General features: G+C 35.5%; 1 protein-coding gene across 3 annotated transcripts in view; it reads right to left on the reverse strand.

Annotated features, from left to right (window-relative positions):
* MACROD2 (mono-ADP ribosylhydrolase 2) overlaps positions 1–21554 on the reverse strand; it is a 2209416-nt gene that overhangs the window by 185909 nt on the left and 2001953 nt on the right. For 2 of the 3 annotated variants that reach the window (XM_051975903.1, XM_051975901.1), the window contains exon 10: positions 15501–15584. The exons of the other annotated variant lie outside the window; for it this stretch is intronic. In XM_051975903.1, coding sequence (XP_051831863.1) covers positions 15501–15584 — 84 coding nt within the window. The remainder of the gene's footprint in view (positions 1–15500; positions 15585–21554) is intronic. 3 annotated transcript variants of the gene reach the window in all.

The raw sequence follows: 21554 nt of genomic DNA on the forward strand, positions 1-21554 counted from the left end.
TTTCTCTTTTTTAGAGAGTAGGAGGAAGAAAAAATCTTTTTCTGTTAATTAAAAACACTTTAAAATAAACAGGGTGCTACAAATATAGATTGTAACATACACTTTCATATAAAATCATTTTGTGGTTAAATTTGCATAATTGCTTTACTTAGTTATAAAAGAACTCTCAAGGAAAGGAGATGATCTAGAAGTGTTTGTCATGTAAAAACAAAAGTTGTCAATAAAATTAAAAAAATAAAAATAGTTATAAACCAGATGAGTAACTTTGAAAGAATTTTTATAAAGTACAAGGCAAATAAACAAAAAAATGTTGTAAGATGTAATCTTAAAAATACACTCTGTCCTGGTTCTGACACTTTACTAGTTGCAGGACCTCAGGAATCAATTAAACTCTTCCTGGACTTTAGGTTCCTCCTTTGTAAAGCGAGGTTATCATGCTAAATAATCTTTGAGGCAGCTTCCAATTCTAAAGTTCTTTCATTTGGAAATTACATTTTCAATGTTAACTGCTTACCCTCCTATTCTATTTTACAAAAAAATTCTTTGACTAAATCCTAAATCCTTCTTCAAAATGTAAATTTTTTAAATCCTTCTGTTTATGGAATTTATGTGCTATAGCCTGATACATTTTTCATATATCTATACCTATAACAATCTTTTTGATATATATATGTATATGTACACATAAATATATATATATATATATCTCAAATGTCACTACTCATGCATAGTACATTTACTTCTGTGTAAGAAGCATGTTCTTCTGTAAATTTCAGTTAATAGGTTATTTTGAAGAACCAACTGAAGTGACAATTTTACTTCTGAGGCCTATCCCTGGGGCAATGCCTAGGAGCTTAGAAACAAAAACAAAAAACAAGAGATCTATCAGGTAACATGGTTATTGCACCCAGGATGCCAGACATAAGGGGATAGAGATACCACAGTTATCCCTTCCCCCTATCTTTTTTCCCCAGTACCCTACCTCAAATAGGCACGTAAAGGAAAATCATGGAGGCAGAAAAATGAGCATTTATTAAGTACCTATTTTATGCCAGGAACTGTCTAAGGTATTTTCCAAATATCACATTTGATCCTTACAACAACCCTGGGTAGTAAGGGGCAGGTGCAATTATCATTTCTACTTTATGGTTAAGGAATTGGAGGCAGACAAAGGTTAAGTAACACAGCTAGTGTTTGTCTAAAAAAAGATTTGAAAACAAGTCTTTCCGATTCCAGGCCTGTTGCTCTATTCACTGAATCACCACCTAGCTGCCCAGGGGAGCCTCACAATGCAGTTTTGCCCTTCCTACACCTGGAGTCTAACTGGGTTTGGAGTCTTCTCTCTGTCCCCAATTTTTAAGGTTTCGAGATTTACATACTGACAAAAACCCACCGTGGGGGGCGAGGCACAGAAAGCTTCATCTAGATCTAGTCCCATGTGACCAGAACGTGGATTCAGACACAGGTCTTTGGACCCCAAGAGAAAGTATTTTCCCCAGTCATATCAAGGTTCCTCCCTTCTGGTGCAAGCCATTTCTGTCAAAGGTTGAGAACAGATTTATCAACCCACTAACAAAGATAATCCTACTTCCCACCCAAAAATGCTAGCCCAGTACCACCTTTGCCTACCAGTAATGGTATTTATCTGTTCCCAAGGCCCTGCTGGGCTCCCCTAACTGTGAAATAACAGGCTTTTGAGTGGCCTGAGAAGTTCATTTCACTTTACAAAGTGCTCATTCTAGGATCAGGAAGAGATTTAAGGGCTAAGGGAAACTACCACATGGAACTTCTTTCTTCTCAGAGCCCGTACCCCCAGCCCCCACTCTCTGCTTGCACCCAGGGCATTTAGTCAGCCGGACCCACTGCCCCTCACTGGCCGGGAGGAACCTGGTTCATGTGGGACAGGACCAGACTGACCCTAACTTCCCATTAACCCCATCAGTTGCAGCTCTCCCCCACCATCTCTGCCTTTTGTGCTGGGGCAGCAGCAGTGTGGTTTTAAGGGATAAGTGTCTAGAGGTATGTGTATAGAGACAGCCTCAGTATGCTTTCCTAAATCTTCAATGTAGTTGGTTCTTGAGTCATTTTCATTTGTGTCTGACTCTTAATGGCCCCAGTTGGGTTTGTTGTCGTCGTTGTTTTGGCGGAGATACTGACTGGTTTGCCATTCCCCTTCTGCTCATTTTACAGGTGAGGAAGCTGAGGCAGACAGGCTTAAGTGACTTGTCCAGCTGCAAGTGTCTGAGGACAGATTTGAACTCAGGAAGGTGAGCCCCTTTCTTGAATCTAGCACTCTCTCCACTGTATCCCCTAGTACCCACTGCATGTGTGTACAGATGGCCAAAGTCGGGGGTTAAAGATTTAGTCAGCCTCCCTCAAAGAGAAATGCTCATCTGCCAGGCTCTTTAAAGCAAGAGCCTCTCGCTCTCCTGGGTGAGTGGCAGGTGCCTCGGCAGTGGCTCTCCTGGCACTCAGAAGTCTGGATGTCTACTAGGGCTGGGCAACTAGGTGATACAGTAGATAGAGAGCAGGGCCTGGAGTCAGAAAGTCTCATCTTCCCAAGTTAAAATTTGGCCTCAAACACTTATTAGTTCTGTAATCTGGGCAAGTCACTTAACGCTGTGTGCCTCAGTTTCCTCATCTGAAAAATCAGCAGGAGAAGGAAATTAGACACAACTCTAGTATCTTTGTCAAGAAAATCCTAAATGGGGTCACAAATAGTCACAAAAATACGACTAAAATGATTGAATAACAAACACAATATGTATGCATATATATGAATATATATGTACATCTATATACAATATAATATCTAAAATGTGCAAACATTATATTTACATGTTTAGTATATATTATATATACACATAGTATACATATTCAATATACTAGATGCATAAAGTATATATACACGTATAGCATATATTAATTACATATAGTATACATATTCAATGTACTACATGCATAATGTGTATATATACATGAATAGTATATTTTATATGCTATAGTACACACAATATACTACATGCATAGTATATATATGTGTGTGTATTTTTATGTATATATTATACACATACTATATATTACATATTTAAAATATATCTATATATCTGCTCTTTGTGGAGTTGTGACTGAGGATGAGCCCTCACTTGCTGCATAAGTGATACTCACTGCTTGAATAATTAATAGACTACTTAAAAAGCCCCTTTGAATAATGATTGATTTTTGAATGGCTATACTTTGAGCAATCTGACTGACAAGTTCTCAGCCCCAACCCTACTAATAGGCTTCTATGATGGTTATGCCTTGGTAGAGCCTAAACAATAGAAGGTAGCTCAGCTTGGCAATTAGGTAGAATAGTAGATAGAGTGTTAGACCTAGAATTGGAAGGAACTGAGTTCAAATCCTACCTCACATAATTACTGAGCTGTGGGACCTTAAGCTGGTTTCCTAACTTTTTTTCAACCTGTTTGCTATTTTCTACAAGGAAGTTAATAATAGTATCTTTTTTTGGAGGGTAGGTACCATTGTTTTAAGGACTGAATGATACACACACATGCACACACATATCTCATGTTGTAAGTCTTAAAGCACGACATAAATGTGCATTATTCTTCCTTAACACCCATGTGATATTGTTCCAGATGGTTTGCTGATATCTTTTGGTGACTGAAATTTCAACATCCTGAAATTTCTCATGCCAATAATTTCATAGGTCTAGGTCACCTCCAAGACAATAAAAATTGTTCTAACTATAAACTATATCTAAACTAAACTAAAACTATAAACACTTAGAGTTTCAACTTTAAATGAAATTTTAAAAAATCAATTTAAAAAAATCATTTTGTATAATATGGTAGCAATGACCAAGCAGTATCACAGCAGTGGTCTGAAAGAAAAAAAACCAGACCTTTGGACAGGTGATTTTTCTTGGGCTATTTCACTCTCCAGGCTGATGTAAGCAACCCCAATTTTTTTTCTTTGCATTTTTGAATGAAGTACTGAATATACACCCATCTTCTTCAGGGTTCAACATTTCAGCCCAGTGATTGTATAGTAAGAAAAACTTTGATATGTTTCTATACCACCTTTCTCTGACCTCTCCAGTTTTTATACCATGCCATTTTTATAGTTGTTGTTGCTGTTGTTGCTTTGGTTCAGAGAATAAGCATACCTTAATGCCAGCAACAACAAAGATTATTTGTAGTCAGTGGGGATTTCCAAGGATGGAGTTGGGAAAGATAATTCTAGTGGCCCTAACAGAGGTTTTGCCTAATGGGAATACAGTAGCAAGCTCTCTCAGTATAATATTTTTCAAGCAATAATATCTCTAGAGATAAGATTATTTTCTAGAACTGACACTTAATGTGCCATGTATGACAAAAGTTAGGAGAAAACAGATGTACTTTGGAAAGATGCTTAGAAACTATGGAGAATATCTGAGTAATTCTGGTATATGGAGTTGATTTTAAATTCTTAAAAATTCATGGCTTTGTTATAATGTAAAACTAAAATTTTGAAATAAAATAGCAAAAACTGTGAGCATATTGCAAATCAAAGACTAGTCAAAAAAGGAACATTTAAAAAAAAAACCTTTTTGCTTCTGAAAAATTCAAATCTAAATCTACGACCCCGTAAATGCCATCTCTGCAAGTAATAACATATGGCAAATGCTTTAAAACTATTTCTGTCCAGAAACAAAGATTATGCTATAAAACCAAAAAAAAAGTGGGCTAGATGGCAAGGTGGATTGGGTTTAGCATGAGGAAGATGTGAGCTCAAATTAGGCTGTAAACACTAACTGGCAGTTACTTAATCTCTACCCATTTCCTTTACTTCAACTGTAAAGTGGAGATCATAATAGCAGCTACCTTGCAGGGTTGTTGCAAGGATCAAGTGAGATAGAATTAGCAAAATGCACAATGACTGGCACGTAGTAGGAATTTAATAAATATTTACTTCCTTTTTAAATAAATGGGAGCATATCTAGCTTCTTTATGGCAATCAGAAAGTGAATCCATTGTCCAGGGGCTCCACTCAGTATGCTTTATGACTTCCCAGACCAGCCTCTCCTCCCCACCTGACCTTCTGGGGCTAATGGCTCTTCCACATAATTATCCTTCCAATACCTAAAAGCAGACAGCAGGTTCCTTTCTTCTCCTCCCTCCTCACCCTCTGAATTTTCCATTCTCTAAGCTAAATAGTTTCTTGAACTAATACTTATGGACCTCCCCTATTCTGATTGTCCTCTTCTGGATATTAGCCTCCTTATCAATACTATGAGGAACATGAGAATTCTCTCTTTTTACACTCTGTGGTTTGAAGTGTGGTTTTATTCTGAAATGATGTGAGGCCATGAAGGAGAAATATAAAATTGCCCTGATCAGTCAACCACTAGAAAAATTGTGAGGAAAAAAGATCTTCTTTAGCTGATCCAGCCTCATTATCCTGCACCTTCCCTTATCTTCTTCACACTCTACTTTCTTTTATTTCAGCTTCTTGTGTTCCTTTGTTCCTCCTCCCCATAAAAATAAAGATTAAAAAACAAACAAAAAGGAAAAAAATCAATGGAAGGATCTTATTCCAGTTATTTTATATCCAAAAACATATTAATATAGTGTTACCTCTTTAGAGGATATTTGTATTGTAAATGTAATCTAAACTTTTAGTACAAAAAGCTTTGTGTGGTATTAAAAATAAGTATTAATTAATAAAGGATAGAATTTGGGTGGAAGAGATATGATTGAAAGGTCTTCTCTATATTTCTGAAATTATACCATGTAGTCTGTCACCTACCTAATGTATCAATTTCTAGAGAGGCTCTTTACTAATACATATCTTTCCCAAATATTTTTTTGCAGGTTACCACAGAAATGGCTCCTACAACAAGGGTCCATGTTTTCTGAATACAAATTTCCATTTGTATCATGTACCTCAGATAATGTCTGCTTGATGCTGAAACTTACTATTAGACTTAAATGCCATGAGAGCTTAAGAGAAAGGTATTAAGAATGGAAACACTCTGGGTTCTATCAGGTATTTCCAGTACAGTCTCAATTAGGGGTCCAATTTAGAGTGCCACCAAAGCAGGTCCATCCTGTGTAGTATTTCAATGAGGGAAATTATCTTTCTGTGAATTCTGATCCTCAGGGTGGCTATTTACATATTTTTTTTTGCTAGAGATTTTGAGCATTTCAAAATGCAAAGGATAAGACAAGACATTGTTATCTCAAAGAAAAAAGCTTCTTTTCTTCACACCTGACTTTTTTCCTTTAAGCTGGTCAATCACTAAGCACATCTGAGTGATGGCAGAGTCAAAATTATGACTGGCTGATTTTACCCTTCACTGCACTTGTCAAAAAAATTAAATTAAAGAAACTGCTTATGAATATAATTCATGGACTGCTGCCTGGCATTCTTAAAGATAGAATGTCCCTTCTGTCCAGTCAGTAACAGAACACTAAGCTACCTGATGGTTTAACACATGGAGAAAATGATAGGAGAAAATTCTGCCTCCCAGAATATTTGGTGTACTCCAGCAATGGTCCAGTTGTCCAGGGAAGTATTTTCTCTAAAATAATACAAGAGACCATTAATATCTGGAGGGACAGGATAAAACTACTTCCATGGACAAGTCAAATGCTCTTTCTGCTTGCTGAGGAGTGTGGGACTCCTTAATCATTTATGATTGCATAGGTTATTGGTTAGTATGCTTCATACTGCCATAATCTTTCACTGAAACATGATGTGACAGAAGAAGCATAATCTCCAAATCATAGAATTTCAGATTCAGAAGGGATCTTAGCAAACATATATTTTAATTTATATCTGAATAAGAATAGTCTCTATAACATTTCCAACAATCTTTGCTTAAAGTCCCCCCAAAAGAGAAAGCCCAGTATTTCTTGAGGTAGTTCATTCTGGTTTTAGATAGCTCTGATTCAGGATTTTTCTTTTTAATTTTCTGTGCCATTCTTCCCTTTGACAGTCTAGTGAAATCTATTATTATCTCCATAGAATATTTTTTGATTTATGAATAGTATTGTATTTTCCCAATTAAATGTAAAGATCATTTTTATCATTCAAAATTTTGAATTCCAAATTCTCTCCCTCACTTCTCCTCCTTCCTCTGTTTGATTCAGGTTATACATGTGTAATCATATTAGGCATTGACCAAAAAAAAAACACTCTTGAAAAAATAAAGTTAAAAATGATATGCTTCACATCTGCATTTAGATTCTATCAGAACCTATTTCTGGAGATAGAGAGCATTTTTCATCATGTATCTTTTGCAATTGTCTTGGATTGTTGTATTGCTGAACATAGTTAAATCATTCAGAAATTGATCATCTTAAAGTAATAAAGTTGCGATCTACTATGTTCTCCTGGTTCTGCTCATTTTTCACTGATTCAATTCATATATATCTTTCTAGATTTTTCTGAAATCATTCTGCTTGTCATTTCTTATACTACCGTAGTATTCCATTGCAATTATGTTCCACATGTTCAGCCATTCCTCACTTCATAGACATCCCTTCCATTTCCAATTCTTTATCACCATGAACAGTAAAATATCTTTGTGGCATAGATCTAATAGTAGTATTGCTGGATCAAAGGATATAAACAGAGAATGATATTTTTATATTCATAAAATGAAGAATTTGGGATTATAAAAGAAACACTATTTAAATAATTATAAAAAACTAAAAACACAAAAAGTTCATGGACCCCATGAGAAATTTAATGAAAAATCTAGTAAAATCGAGTTAAACTACAGCTTCAGCATTTCCCTGATTATATTATTAGGCCTATTAAAAAAGGACCTATTAAACTTGCACCCCAACATTCATTTACCATAACTTCCAAAATCACTGGCTGAAAGATCATGTTATTGAGTTCTAATTACAAAGTTTTGAAGGCTTTGGCTGGTAGTCAAGTGTGGGCTAAATGAGGTTTGACAGGAAAGACACAAATGATTTGGAAATTACAATTGTCCCATGTTAGTTCTAGGATGATCATTATACTTGTGATGCTTGTCATGGAGTTGGAATATTTTTAATAGATATAAGTCAGTCCTACATCGTAGGTTCACAAAGAAAACTTTTTAAAAGAAAAATTGAGTAATGCCATTTCATGTAAATTGAATATTTATATCTTAATTATAATTATGTGTTTATGTCATACATTTATCATTGCTAATCAGAAATGGTAGTATATACATAAAATATTTCCATATGCATTGATGATACCTTATTTTTTAAAAAGTTTTCTGTATTGAAAAAAAAACAGGCAAAGTTAATTTTAAAAGAATTAAACAGAATCAGAATATCTGAAAAATAAAAACAACTTGTAAAAAATCATGTATTTTCTACAAAACAATAGTATGACCTCCAGTAAATTGAAGTTTAGCTAAAAAAGTTTTTTGCAAGTGTTAATAAGCTACTGTTCTTATTCCTAATAATTGTCATTCATTCATTTATTGTAGAAAATCTTTGATTCACTACAATTCTCAAATGCCTAAATGTCCCTGCACAAGCATACTCGTGCCATAGAAGAAAGCTTTTTCACAGGAAAAACAGATAAATTTATACCAAACTTCCTTCATTTCTTCCATCTCCTTTCTGTGAAATTAGAAATGATATTCAGAATGATGGGTCAGAGGCACTGTAAGATTTCCGATGAAAAAGAGATTTAATTATAGGCATTGTGTTCTATTTTTTGAGGTAGGAGAACTTATTATAAATTTTCACAAGATTTTTCAACCAAGGTTTATTAATAAAATATACATTTTGACCCTTACTCATTAACTCTTTTCTAATTAGTAAATCCAGTACCAAAAGACCATATTTCCAAAGCATATCATTAGTTAAATTTTGACTCCTCTCTTTTTCTCTCTCTCTCCTCCCCTCCCTCCCTCCCATCTTCCCTCCTTTCCTCTCTGTGTATCTGTGTATCTTTGTGTATCTTTCTACTACAGAAACACACATACACATAGATGCACAGACACAGAGGGAGTGTTATTTATACAATATCTTGATTTATTTATATAGATATAGATAGATATATATGATTATGATATGTAGATGTTTTAAATGGCAGGAAATTTTCTCTCTTAAATTTTTCTGATTATCAAAAAAGATCTGAATATCAGAAAGAATAACCAAATGATCATTCTGCTCTAGAAATTGGCATACAGAATTTTATTCAAGTTGAATATAAAATAATTAAGATTACATAGTATATTACCTGGGATATAGTTGGAGTTTAATAAAAGTATTTTGGTCATTTGAAAGGCACATATACAAAGCCATGCACAGTAGAAACAAATGCTAGACACATCTGATTTTAACTTATTTTCCCTAAAGAATCCACGATTTTTTTCCCCCTTATCATAAGATTTCATGACTCTGAACTTTGGTCCAATGCCCTAAGCACCAGAGAGTTGGTTATTGAATAAAGAAAAGCTAATTCTGTGGGCCAAACTGATAACATTCTGCAATAGAGATCCTGCTTATTTTGATATCAGCAAAATCCACTATGGAGCTTAAAACTCACAGACCTCGGGCTATTTCTGCTCTGTGACCATATAAGCATTCCACTGTCATATTATTTACTTTCCCCTTCCAGCGTTTGGGGATAGACACCATATATGGAATTCAGATGACTATAAATTCATATCAATTTTACCTAGTAAATAATAACCAATTACTCTCAAGCCTTGGAAGACTAACAGGCTGCATCTGACAGCTGGGCTGAAATTAAATACACACACACATCCCACATAATGTATGACAGAAAGAATTTAGGATTCAAAGATAGGATAAGTGGGGGTTCAAATCTGTCTTGGCTGCTTTCTGCCTGTGTGGGGCAGGACAATTTAATTCAACAAGCCTTTATTAAATGCTAGATATGGAGTTAGTTTTGGGTTTGCAAGGCAAAGTAAAGCAAAACAAAACAATTTTTCTCTCCCCTTTAAGGAATTTACAATCTACTTGCAAATGATTAAAGCCTTTTGGCTCTGTTTCATCATTTGTAAAAATGATGTTACTGAATTAGATGATCTCTAAAGTCCTTTCTAGCTCAAAATGTGTGATCCCATGCAAAAGTCTCCCAGTTAACAGCAGTGGACACTGCTGTGAGTACTATGGAAGGAAGCCACGTTTGGAGCAAGCCAAAGCAGGGATAAGGTCCTGTGGGGGTTGGAGGAGTAGGAGAGTGCTATAAACAGTGTAGCTGGGATGATTTCCCCATCTGTCATATGCTATATTGGAGTGATTTGCAGAATACGGACAGCTACAATCGCTAGCTGTTAATCAGCCCTTTCTATTCCCAAAGCAGGTATGTGAGCATGTGTATAGGAGCCCCTTGTTATAAGTAAATTCAATTAATCAAAAAGCATTCATTATGTGTTTAACTGTCCAAGTTTATCTGGCAAGGAACTAATTTATTCTACAACATGGGAAGCCTCAAATTTAAGGGATTTTCAGGAGAGCAAGAGTGTGAAGGTAAAGTGTAGATCCCTCTGGTCAGTAGCATGAAGGTCCTGCTACAGAGCTGGTCTAAGGGTCAGGATCATATGCTTCAAGTCCTGCCTGTGACATCCTATGACACGCTGGGCAAAGTAATTTAATATCTCAGAGCATCAGGTACTTCTCAAAAACTCTTAACTTTCAGAGCAGGAACTGATTTCCACTGGCAAATGAATTTCCCACAGTGAACTTCCTGCACCAATAAAATCCCAGGTGCTGACCATGTGTGAAGTGAGGATTGGCCCCAAGTAGCTCAGCACTAACAAAACTCGGTGAACAACCAGGCTAAAAAGGAAAAAGGGAACAAAATTTGGGGGCTTTTAAAATGCAGAGAACAAATCTCTAAACACAAAAGTATTTTTACTGGTCTAAAGGAGCTTAAGAAGATGCAGAAAAAAGGCAGAAAGTTACTCTCCAATTTCCCTCAAAGCAACTTTAAATCATGCTTCAAAATGAATTCTGGGGCTCCTAGCCCCAGCATAGATCAGCAACTAAGATCCTGGAATCTCTGGCTTAAGAGGCCAGCAGCACAAGTGGCCAGTGGTAAAACCTTCAGCCCCTGGGCAGCAGGTCAGGCCTATTGGCCTCCGAAAATCTCAACCCAGAAATCCAGTGACCGGCTCCCTGGTCCCTGGTGTGAGAAGCTTGGGCCAGTACCCTCTGTATCCCAGGAGCAGAAACCAACTTTAAAAGTAATGAAATAAGAAGGAAAATAAGCGGGGAAAAACCCCTTAACCATGGAAAGCTACTAGGGCAACAGGGAAGATTAAAAAAAAAATCAGAAGAGGTCAACAATATCAAAACACCCTCATGCAAAGCTTCAAAAAGAAAATTGATACAAATTCATGGTACCAGACCTAAAAAATCCTCCTTGAATAGCTCAAAAAGGATTTTTAAAATCAAACAGAAGAAGTAGAAGAAACAATGGGAAAACAAATGAGAATTATATAAGAGAATCTTGAAAAAGTAGTCAACTTGGAAAAGGAAGCACAAAACAATGGGAAAAAAAAAAAACACTTTGTAAAATGTCAAATTGGTCAAATGGAAAAGGAGGTAAAAAATCCACCAAAGAAAACAACTCCTAAAGGAGCTTAGGAAGGATGTCTTGCTGGGGGTAGAAAGATGTTGATTTGTCTTAGTGTCAGGAGAGTGCTACTCTAGAGAAGTATACTATTAAATTGTGATTCCTATCAAGCACCGGTGCAGCCTAATGATGGCCACAATACACTGTTGGGAGATTTTCATCCTTGTGGGAATAATTCTCTGAGCTTTAAAATGGAATTCATTAGGGAGATGTGATAGGATACACTTTATTTCTAAAAAGTGATTTATAGACAGCGTTGTGGGACATCTGTAAGTGAAGCAAGGGATTCCTTGGGCTGTAGTGAGTGTCTCTGGTGGCATCTATTTGTCCAGCTAGTTGGAGAGCAAGCAAATTCAAAAGGAACAGAGCATTCCTCAGGGGTCCTATTTTTATTTTATGTAAAATGAGGAAAATGATATTTGTATTAACTACTTAGAATTCTAGGGCTAGAAGGAATTTCCTGGTTTTATAGGTAAAGAAACTAAGACACAGAGAAGTTATGTGGCCACATAGCTAGAATCAAAGTGGGGATTTAAACCTCAAATTTGCGTTTGTTTACTGGGACATTTTCCACTATTCCACTTTGCTTATTATGAGCAAAAATGATTTGTTAGTCCATAAAATGCTCCATTACTGTGTGCAGAGGACTGGATGGTGAATTATAGAACCAAGAGGTAGTGTGGCTATTGGACAAAGCACTGTATATGAGGTCAGTCACAAACATGCTAAAAACCTTCAGAAAATTATTTTATCTTCCTGAGTCTTGGCCTTGTCACCCAGTATTCTATTAATCAATCATTAAGCATTCAAGAGTCTTTACTATTTATCAGGGACCATATTAAGCACTGGGAATACAAAAAGAGACAAGATAAAATCCCTACTCTCCAAGAGCTTACAATCTCAAAGTTGGATTAAATGAATAAAAAAGAAAGATGTTATATGTAGCAAAATATTTATAATAGTATTCTTTGAGGTAGAAAAGAATTAAAATTTTTGTTAAGATGTCCATCATTGTCAAATGGTTAGAAAAACTGGTTCAGGAATGTAATGGAATATTATTGTACTGTAGAAAATAATTTGTTGATGCTTAATCATTTTAGTTGTATCCAACTCTTCATGACCCTATTCAGAGTTTTCTTGACAAAGATACCTTTGTGATTTGCCATTTTCCTTCTCTAGCTTTTTACAGATAAGGAAACTGAGACAAACCAGGTTAAATGATCTGCTCAGTGTCACATAACTACTAAGTGTCAGAGGCCAGAATTAAACTCAGGAAGATGTATCTACTCTTCATATCATATAATGGCGTGCCAAGGACATGCTCATCATTTAGATGTAGTTATGATGTGACTGACACAATGATGTCCCCAGCACTGCCTTAGAAAATGAAAGGATTATTTCCTTAATCTTTATGGACCATGGTGACTCTTCCCACACTGGGGTTGGGCAGGTGGAGCCACATCACTGGCTCATTGTCAAGAGGTTTCAAAAAAGTAACTTATTTTGATGGAGAGTGATACATTTCATTTTGGGAAAAGAGTAACTTTCAGGAGTTCCCTTGATAATAACATGTTATGAGGAAAACAGTCTTCAGTGTATCACCCATAACATGACAAGCTTAAAGGGCAAAAGAGCAGTTCTCGATGGGGAGAAAAACCAACAACAAATCTTTGAAGGATGAGATACCTTTGATGGGAAGGATGAAACTCTCCAGGGGAAAGGCAGCTTAATGTTTGTACCTGTTTCACCCTCACCAGCAGAGAGCACAAGAGAAAAGGCTCACATCACATGCAGAATGCTTTTTCATCACAAAGCACTTTCTTCACAAGTCTCTGTAACTGGAATGCTGATAACCCCTTTTTAGATTAGGTCACCGAGGATTCCAAAAGGATGTGATTCATCCAAGATCCCACAGTTTCAGTCAGACGTACTACTCAGTCACAGAATCTCAGAATTGGAAGATAACTCGGAAAAGTGATATTTTCTTCATACTTTTTTCTCTGATCTCCCTCCCTTCAACTTACCCTATATACTATCAGAAAAATTTACCTAATGTATGGCTTTTATCACATTATAAATACCTTGCAAACCTTTAAATGTTCCCCATTGCCAATCAAAAAAAAGTCCAGGCTCCTAAATCTTGTATTCATGGCCAATCACAATCTATCTGTACTTACTTTTTCAGCCTTCTCACACTATTTTCTCTTCCATATTCTACTCAAGTTGAAGTGGAAAAGTTACTTTCCTTACACACATCCTATATTCTCTGGGTCTTTGTTTATGTTTTTCTATATGACTCGAATATTGGATAATGTTGGGAAACATCCCTGATTCCTGAAGTTTCCTCATCTGTCAATTAGGGGAGCGAATTACAGTTCCTCTGACATCTATTCTAGCCATCCTATGATTTCTTCTGCATTCTCCTCTCATCCTAACTCCACCTCTTTAAATCATCTTTATCCTTCAAAGTTCAGTTGAAATACCATTTCTTTATTGAATCTTTCCTGATCCTCTTGGTCATAAGTGACATCATATAAACCCTATTAACACCTTGTTCAAACTACATATATACATATACATATATATACATACTTTCTATTTTGATTTAGTTGTTGCTCTACATACAAAATTTTGGAGATAAAGCTTCTAGTTTCTTTTTCTCCCCCCCTTCATGATTAATAAATATTTCTTGAATGAATATATAAATAAATGAATGGATGAATGAATGAATTCTTAATGGACTCTTGTCCATGGAATTTTCTTGGCAAAGATATTAGAATACATTGCTATTTCATTCTCAAAAACAGCTGCCTTTTAGAAACTGAAGGAAATAGGGGTTAAATAACTTGCCTAGGGTCACACAGTTAGTAAGTCTCTGAAGTCTTACTTGAACTCAAATCTTCTTGACTCCAAAAGCGGTACTCACCTACTTACCCCAAAACACTTAATATCTAGCAATTTTTAGAAAGTTAATCATAGAATCCTCATTATGTTCCTAGAGCACAGCTAGGACAAGTTTCATAAGTGTTAGTTCTTCTGGAACCCTAAACAATACCCTGGTTACCCAAGAGAATTCTTAGATATTCAAAAAGGTAGAGATATGATAGAAGAGACCTTAGAAGATGTCTAACCCTAGTGTCTCATTTGGCATAGTAAGGAAAGATAAGCTGAAGGGCTGCACAGATAGTATCAAAGCCAATGTTTGAACTCAGACCTTCTAAAGTTCAATCCAAGACTTTCTACTACTCAATGCTGCTTTTTTTTTTTTTTTTTTTTTTTTGCAGAAGAGAGCTAAACATGGACTCTACAGTCGATACAAAACAAAATAAAATGTTCAGCAGGAAGTATTTTTATCATCCATTGCAGTAGTTTGATTCTGGGAATATGTTCAAGAGAAGAACAAATTATCCCAATCAGCCAATAGTTTAGTCATTGGGCAATGCGCATTGATCTTGACCTTAACCATCACACAATTTCAGACAATGTTACTTGCAAAGATAACCTGCAATTTTCCACTTTGCAGAAAGAGAAAATACATCATACTGGGAACATGGTTCTTTTTTTTTTTTCATTTACTTAAAAAAAAAGCCCTGGGAAACAAATAAATCTTTATCTGATGTTTATCCTTACAATGAGGATTAAAAGAGTGCATGTGTGTGGGGGGGTGGGGGGGTTCTGGAAGCAATTTGGAAACAATAAAAGGTATTAAGTAATATACAAATAATAATCTTTGATTTATCTACAGGCTCCTGCAGGGATGCATGGGACACTAGAATTGCCTAAAAAATTGAGCATATCCTGGTCAGTTTAAAAAATGAAAAAGGATCCAATTTTTTTTCCTTAATAAACAGTGGCTGGGGATTTTTAGGGAAAGAACAAATGCCACCTACCCTCATTAGACTCTTTCACACTTTCTGACTTCTTTGCTTTGCTCTTCTTGGGAGGAGGAGAGAGGCCCTTTGCTTCTAATCCCTCTGAAAGCACAAAGATTTAATAAATTCTTATTGACATATTTACTTGAAGAGTGTGACATGTTCAAGCCTACAGCAGTTTCCTTCTCAGCAACCTATTATAGCATCATCCGTTGTAATGGGCTGCACTGAACTTTGGCTGAGTAGATCTGCTTTCACTGACGAACACCAATACAGAAATGGCAGGCTTGAGTGCACTCGCCTTTTAGCCAGAATGAATATTTCCCACATATGTGAAATCACACATGAAGGGTTATTATTTTCCCCATTTTTTTAGTATCTCTCATAATGTCCCTTGTAAAAATCATTTTCCTCTTCAAAGAGGCATTGGTTGGCTCAAAACTTCATGATCATACATCTGTTACAAGTTGTCAATGTACATGTACATCTCAGCCAAGGCTTAAAGGGGACCCAGATGATCTGGAATGCTATTCCTCTTTTTAAAAGGTCTTTAAGCCATTTTACTCCCCTTTAGCAGACTTCCAGGACACATTGTCCTTCTTAATTTTCTAATTAAAAACAACATACAAATCATCCTCACTTTTTTACCCTCATAATTTAAGTATGGAAGCTATTACATTGAATTCATGACTACTGTTGTTGAAAATGCCTCTTCAAACCTATTTCAAACCAAGACCTTATATTGCAATCCAGAATTTATTAAGAATATAGCAAGAGGTCCTCCATTAAGGATTAGTCCAAAATCTCAGGGTAGGTTAGAGATGATTCTGGCTTTCCAAACATTATGCCAGCAAAGTACAAGCTCTGGCACATCTCACTAAGCTAAAAAGTCTTCTATATGATTGAGGTGTCTCTTGAATTTCTACTACCCTAACTAATTACAGAGAAATGCATCTCTATAGCATCAGCCATATAAAGTTACTGTCTCTTATAGGATAGAGTTTGCAAGCTGTTTATTATTGTTTATATAAGGGAATAGACATATTATTTAAACCACAGATTCTTAATTAACTCAAATAAGTTTGTTAACAATATCTATTTATTATTTTATAGACTATAGACAAGTTGGAAATGATCATTTCCTAAATAGGAAGTGGTTTCAGATAGAATCTCAGTTGTTATTGGCAGATATAAAGAAACTAAAAATTTTATGTTATCTAGGAGAAACACAGGCCTTTATTTTAGTATATGCAAAACTGGCTGATAAAATATTTTGAGCTTTCAGTAGGTCACCGGGGGAGGGCAATACTGTATGATAGAAAGGATACTGGATTTGTAGGTTAGATGACTTGAATTCAAACCACAGCCCTGTTATCTTCTACCTGTATGATCTTGGACAAATCATTTCACCTTTCTGGATCTCAATTGTAAGATGATGAGTATAGATTTTATGGTCTCTAAAAAATATGGTCTGTAAAACTATAATCTTATTAACAAGATCTTTCTCTGTCTTCCAAGAATTGTGAAATCATAGAGCCACAATAATTTCTTTGGTAAACCAAGTATATGCAACCCTTTTCATGTGAATATTTTAAGCCACTTTAGATGATGCAGAAGCCTAAAGTCATTAAGTCACCTTTCCTAAATTAAATAACAAATGAGAGCCCCAAACATGTAATTCTCAGTGTATATTCCACATGTTACTTCTTAGTCAAAGAGACCCAGTGTGCTGGTGATGAACAAACATGACTTTTTGTTTTTTCCTATAATACCAGCTAACAATTATTTACCACTTTGAAGCCCAAAAGTTAATCAGCATTTATTAAGAACTTTTATATGGGCTAGGCATTGGGGATACAAATACAAAGAATCAAACAATTATCAGATAAAAAGTTCGAATTCTAATGGGATAGACAACAAATACATATGTTAAGTATATACAGAACAATATGATGGGAATAAATACAAAACTGTTAACTACACAGTAATTTGAAAGGGAGGGCATTAGCAGTTGGGATCAGGAATGCTTTTGTATAGAAGATAATTTTTGACTGTATCTTGAAAGGATATGTGGATTCTGTAAGATGGAGATGAAGAGGAAATACATTCCAGTCACTGAGGATGACCCATGAAAAGGCTGGGAATTTAGAGATACAGTATCATGTAGGAAGAACAGAGAGGTCAGTTTTCCTGTGTTATAGAATATGGGAGGAGGAATAATATTCAAAGTCCAATGAGTCTGGAAACATAGAGTAGGGTTGTGTGGGGCTTTAAAAGCTAAAAAGAGTTTATATTTTGCTTACATAAATTACTAAGGCTTTAAAATACTATTTTACCCAAATACTATTAGGTGGGTATCTTCCATATCCCCTTTTGCAGATGATAAAATTGAAGTTCAAAGATTATGTGACTTATTCAGTATCACATAACTAATAAGCATGATAGGTAGGTTCTGATCCAAGCTTCTCCTGACTCCAATCCATCTTTATTTCTACATCCTGTGCTACTCCTCTTTCTACCAGGCAAACAGACATATTCATGAAACATAAAGGGAGCGTCATCCAATGAAGAGGGGCAGAAATCTATCAACACAATTTATTAATAACCATCTCCTCTACAATGTCTGTCTATAGGGATGCTGCAATGATTGATTCAACATTTTTTTTAATCTAGGAATTTCAGGATATGCACTGTTTTTAGATTTACTCCAAAGAAAGAAAGACACTTTTTCATACTCCATGGTGTCATTAAAATTAAGGAAACCAAAGAAAATGTTGGGAGTATTTGCTCTTTTTCTAGAGGAAGAATTCACCTACTACATCATAGCTTCCATGATTTTATCTACTCTAGGTAGCCATGGGCACTGCTCCTGGGAAACCATGTCATGATTTGACACCTCACTGAGAAACTTTTTTACTTCTTCCCGCTTCTTCAACCTAAATTACCTTTCTCAGTTTCACCCAATTATTCCAACTTACTCCCTCTGCATCCAGCTCTACAGACTACTTTTCCTTCCGGTAGAGTTATTATGGGGCTGAAATAGAATTCTCACTCTTTCAGCTGCTCCAATCACATGGGCATGAGTCCTTTTAGTATGCTAAAGTCACTGACTCTTTGAAACTATGGCTACTCAAGTTATTCCTCTCATCTATTTGAAAGGAAAAAATATATATATATATAGAAAAATAGTTTAATAAATTTGATGAAAAGTTTGACGTTATTGACTTTCAAGCCTTTTAGGCAAGTAGCTTAGTTTTCTGTGGTTACAAGTAACATCTAAGGCTATTACTTGTTCTTCAAGGTGAAAACTCTGCCAGAGGCTACATTAGCCTCCCTTCTCCCCCAAACTGCTGTCACAGGGGAGATGGATTTTGACCCTTTGGAACAGGTTCAGCAAGAGGAGAAATGAGTTGCTTGTAGCAGCTCACTAAGCACTGATGACTGCCTCAAAGGGCTTCATGAAATGGGCCAAAACTGCATTTACAATCAGATTGGGAGATGATTCTGACCATTGCCTGACCGTTGCATTCTGAAAATGCCTCATCTGTACCTAGCAGAGAGAGGAGTATTTCACAATGGTGGGGTTCCCTCCAGTGCTGAAAAGAAGACTGAAACTGAGAACCAGGATTTCTCAAAAATGAGGATAGACTTTATAATCAAATGCCTCTTTTAGGATTTTAGTTTAAATGCTCATATACTAGGGGACACTCAAGCAGTATCTGTGAGAGATGTTGATTTAAAAAAATAGAGTCTGTCATCACATTTCTGTCTAGCCAATTTGAGAAAGTGGTGGCAGACAAATAATTATGATGGACTATTAATTGGTCTTTGAATTATTGATGTTAAAAATATTATTCTGAATTCCTCCAGAATTAATACCTCTATACCTTGGTTTCATCTTTAACAAATAGCATCATTATACTATTACACACACAATTCTTTGGAAAGAAACTTCAATATCAATAAATGATAATGTAAAATATTGGTATTTTGTTTAAAGTTTACAGCACATTTACTTGAGATATATTATCTCATTTAAGTCTCATAATTACAATGTAATCCTGTGAAATAGGTATTATTATCTTCATTTTACATTGAAAAGACAGAAGCTTTGAAAACTAGCCCTGATCATACAACAACTTAAATGTTGAAGACAGGATTTGAATCCAAATCTTGAATTTAACACTAGCACACTTTCCAATATGCTATAGTGCAAACAAAAGAAGTAACTGTACTGTTATATGTACTGAGTTGAAGGAAGAAATAAGTAGATTCCTTCCTGATTATGGAAGAGAAATTATCTTTTCTCATTTTGATTTCAATATTACTCATAGAAAAAAAATTTTTGGTTATGGGAAGGAGGTTAAAAATGAACTATCTACTGAACTATAGTATGTATAATTTAATATATCCCTATGGCCTTACCTATCATTTTTAAGAGTATTATTTCTGAACTGGGATCTAATGTAGTGTTCACCACACAGTAGACATTTAATAAATGTTTACTAAATGAGTGACCAATTATGTAAGAATTACTATATCTGAATTAATGAACCTATTTATTGAATCCTGACTTTTCTTCCAAGTTCCCTTCTTGTAATTTCAAGTATTTTCTATATAGCTCTATCTAGATATGTAATAAGTATCACAAGCTTAGGATATCTAAAATTTAAACTTAATTTATCATCTTCCCCTCCAAATCTTATCTCTTTCCTGCCTTTCTGCCAAAACATTATACTGGCAGAAAACTTAAATTTCTCTTCTTAATTTTAGATAAGTCAAATAGAGGAAAGTCACATAATCTCTTAGATAAGCAGAGGGGAAAATATTTTCTTGAGAAAGTAAAACTAAAAGATTTAGGGAATCTACAAAATGATACTGCAAAAAAAAAACATATTTCTCATCTGTATGTGAAACTTTAAAAAAAATGACCATGTATCAGAGCACAGGGATACTAGAAGAAAATATAAAAAGAAAAAAAAATCACCCACATAATCCCATTGGGAATACTCTTGGAAAAAGTAAGATCTTATAAAATTTATAAAGTTGGAATTGAGCAATCAGTCTGGTATAGGTCATCATTACCTCATGACTATTCTAATAACTTACTTGTTAATCTTATCTCAACTCACCTATCAAACACCTTCCTAAAGGGAAGGTATCATAAATCCTATCATCCCCTAGTCAATGTTTTGACTCCTTACTGCCCCCAGATTTATATATGAAATAATCTATTTTGCATTCAAAGTTCTTCATAAACTGGTCCATTTCTAGTCTTGTTATACCTCACTACCATCAACAGACTCTGAGATCTTTTGATACTAATCTTCTTGCTGTTTCTCAAACATAACACTTTATCTCCCAATTGTAGACATTTTCACTGACTGTCCCCCAGGCCTGTAATTCCCCTCTTTCACATCTCTGCCTCCTCATCTCTCTGACCTTCTTTAAATCTCAGCTGTTCTACCTTCTGTAGGAATCCTTTCCAAGCCCTTCTTAATCTTTATATCTTCCTTTTAAGGCTACCCTAATTAATCTTGTATACATCCTGTGTATAAGCAAAAACAATTGTTGTCAAGTTGTCTGCCTCTTAGAGTATGAAATCCTTGAGAGAAAACTTAAAATTTCCCCTTTTATTCCTAGGGCTTTCATACACATAGCAGACACTTAATAAAGGACACTTGACTGAGGGCAGGTTCTGTTTCAAACTACTTATTTGGGAATTTGGCTAAGTGAAATTTCTGAGGTTGGGGGGCAGAGTTCAAATAATACAGGGGATTCTACCCTTAAGAATTTTGGAAGGTGAGGTGACATATCCTTCCTAATATGTATTCATGGAGGTACAGTTTGCTTAGGGTTGCTTCCCACTTATCTGAAAACTTGGCTGAATTGGTTTTCACCCAAGTCTAGAAGGAATGGTTGGAACACTAGATGGAAGAAATTTAAGGATTACCATGGCCAGACTAACAATCCAGAATAGAATGACATCAGAACTGATTAAGCCAGTTGATGCACTATCTGCATTTATTGATAAATCTATGGCAACTTCATGACACGATAGGTAGATCGATA

The sequence above is a fragment of the Antechinus flavipes genome, chromosome 2, assembly GCF_016432865.1.
Source record: "Antechinus flavipes isolate AdamAnt ecotype Samford, QLD, Australia chromosome 2, AdamAnt_v2, whole genome shotgun sequence".
Taxonomy (NCBI): Eukaryota; Metazoa; Chordata; class Mammalia; order Dasyuromorphia; family Dasyuridae; genus Antechinus; species Antechinus flavipes.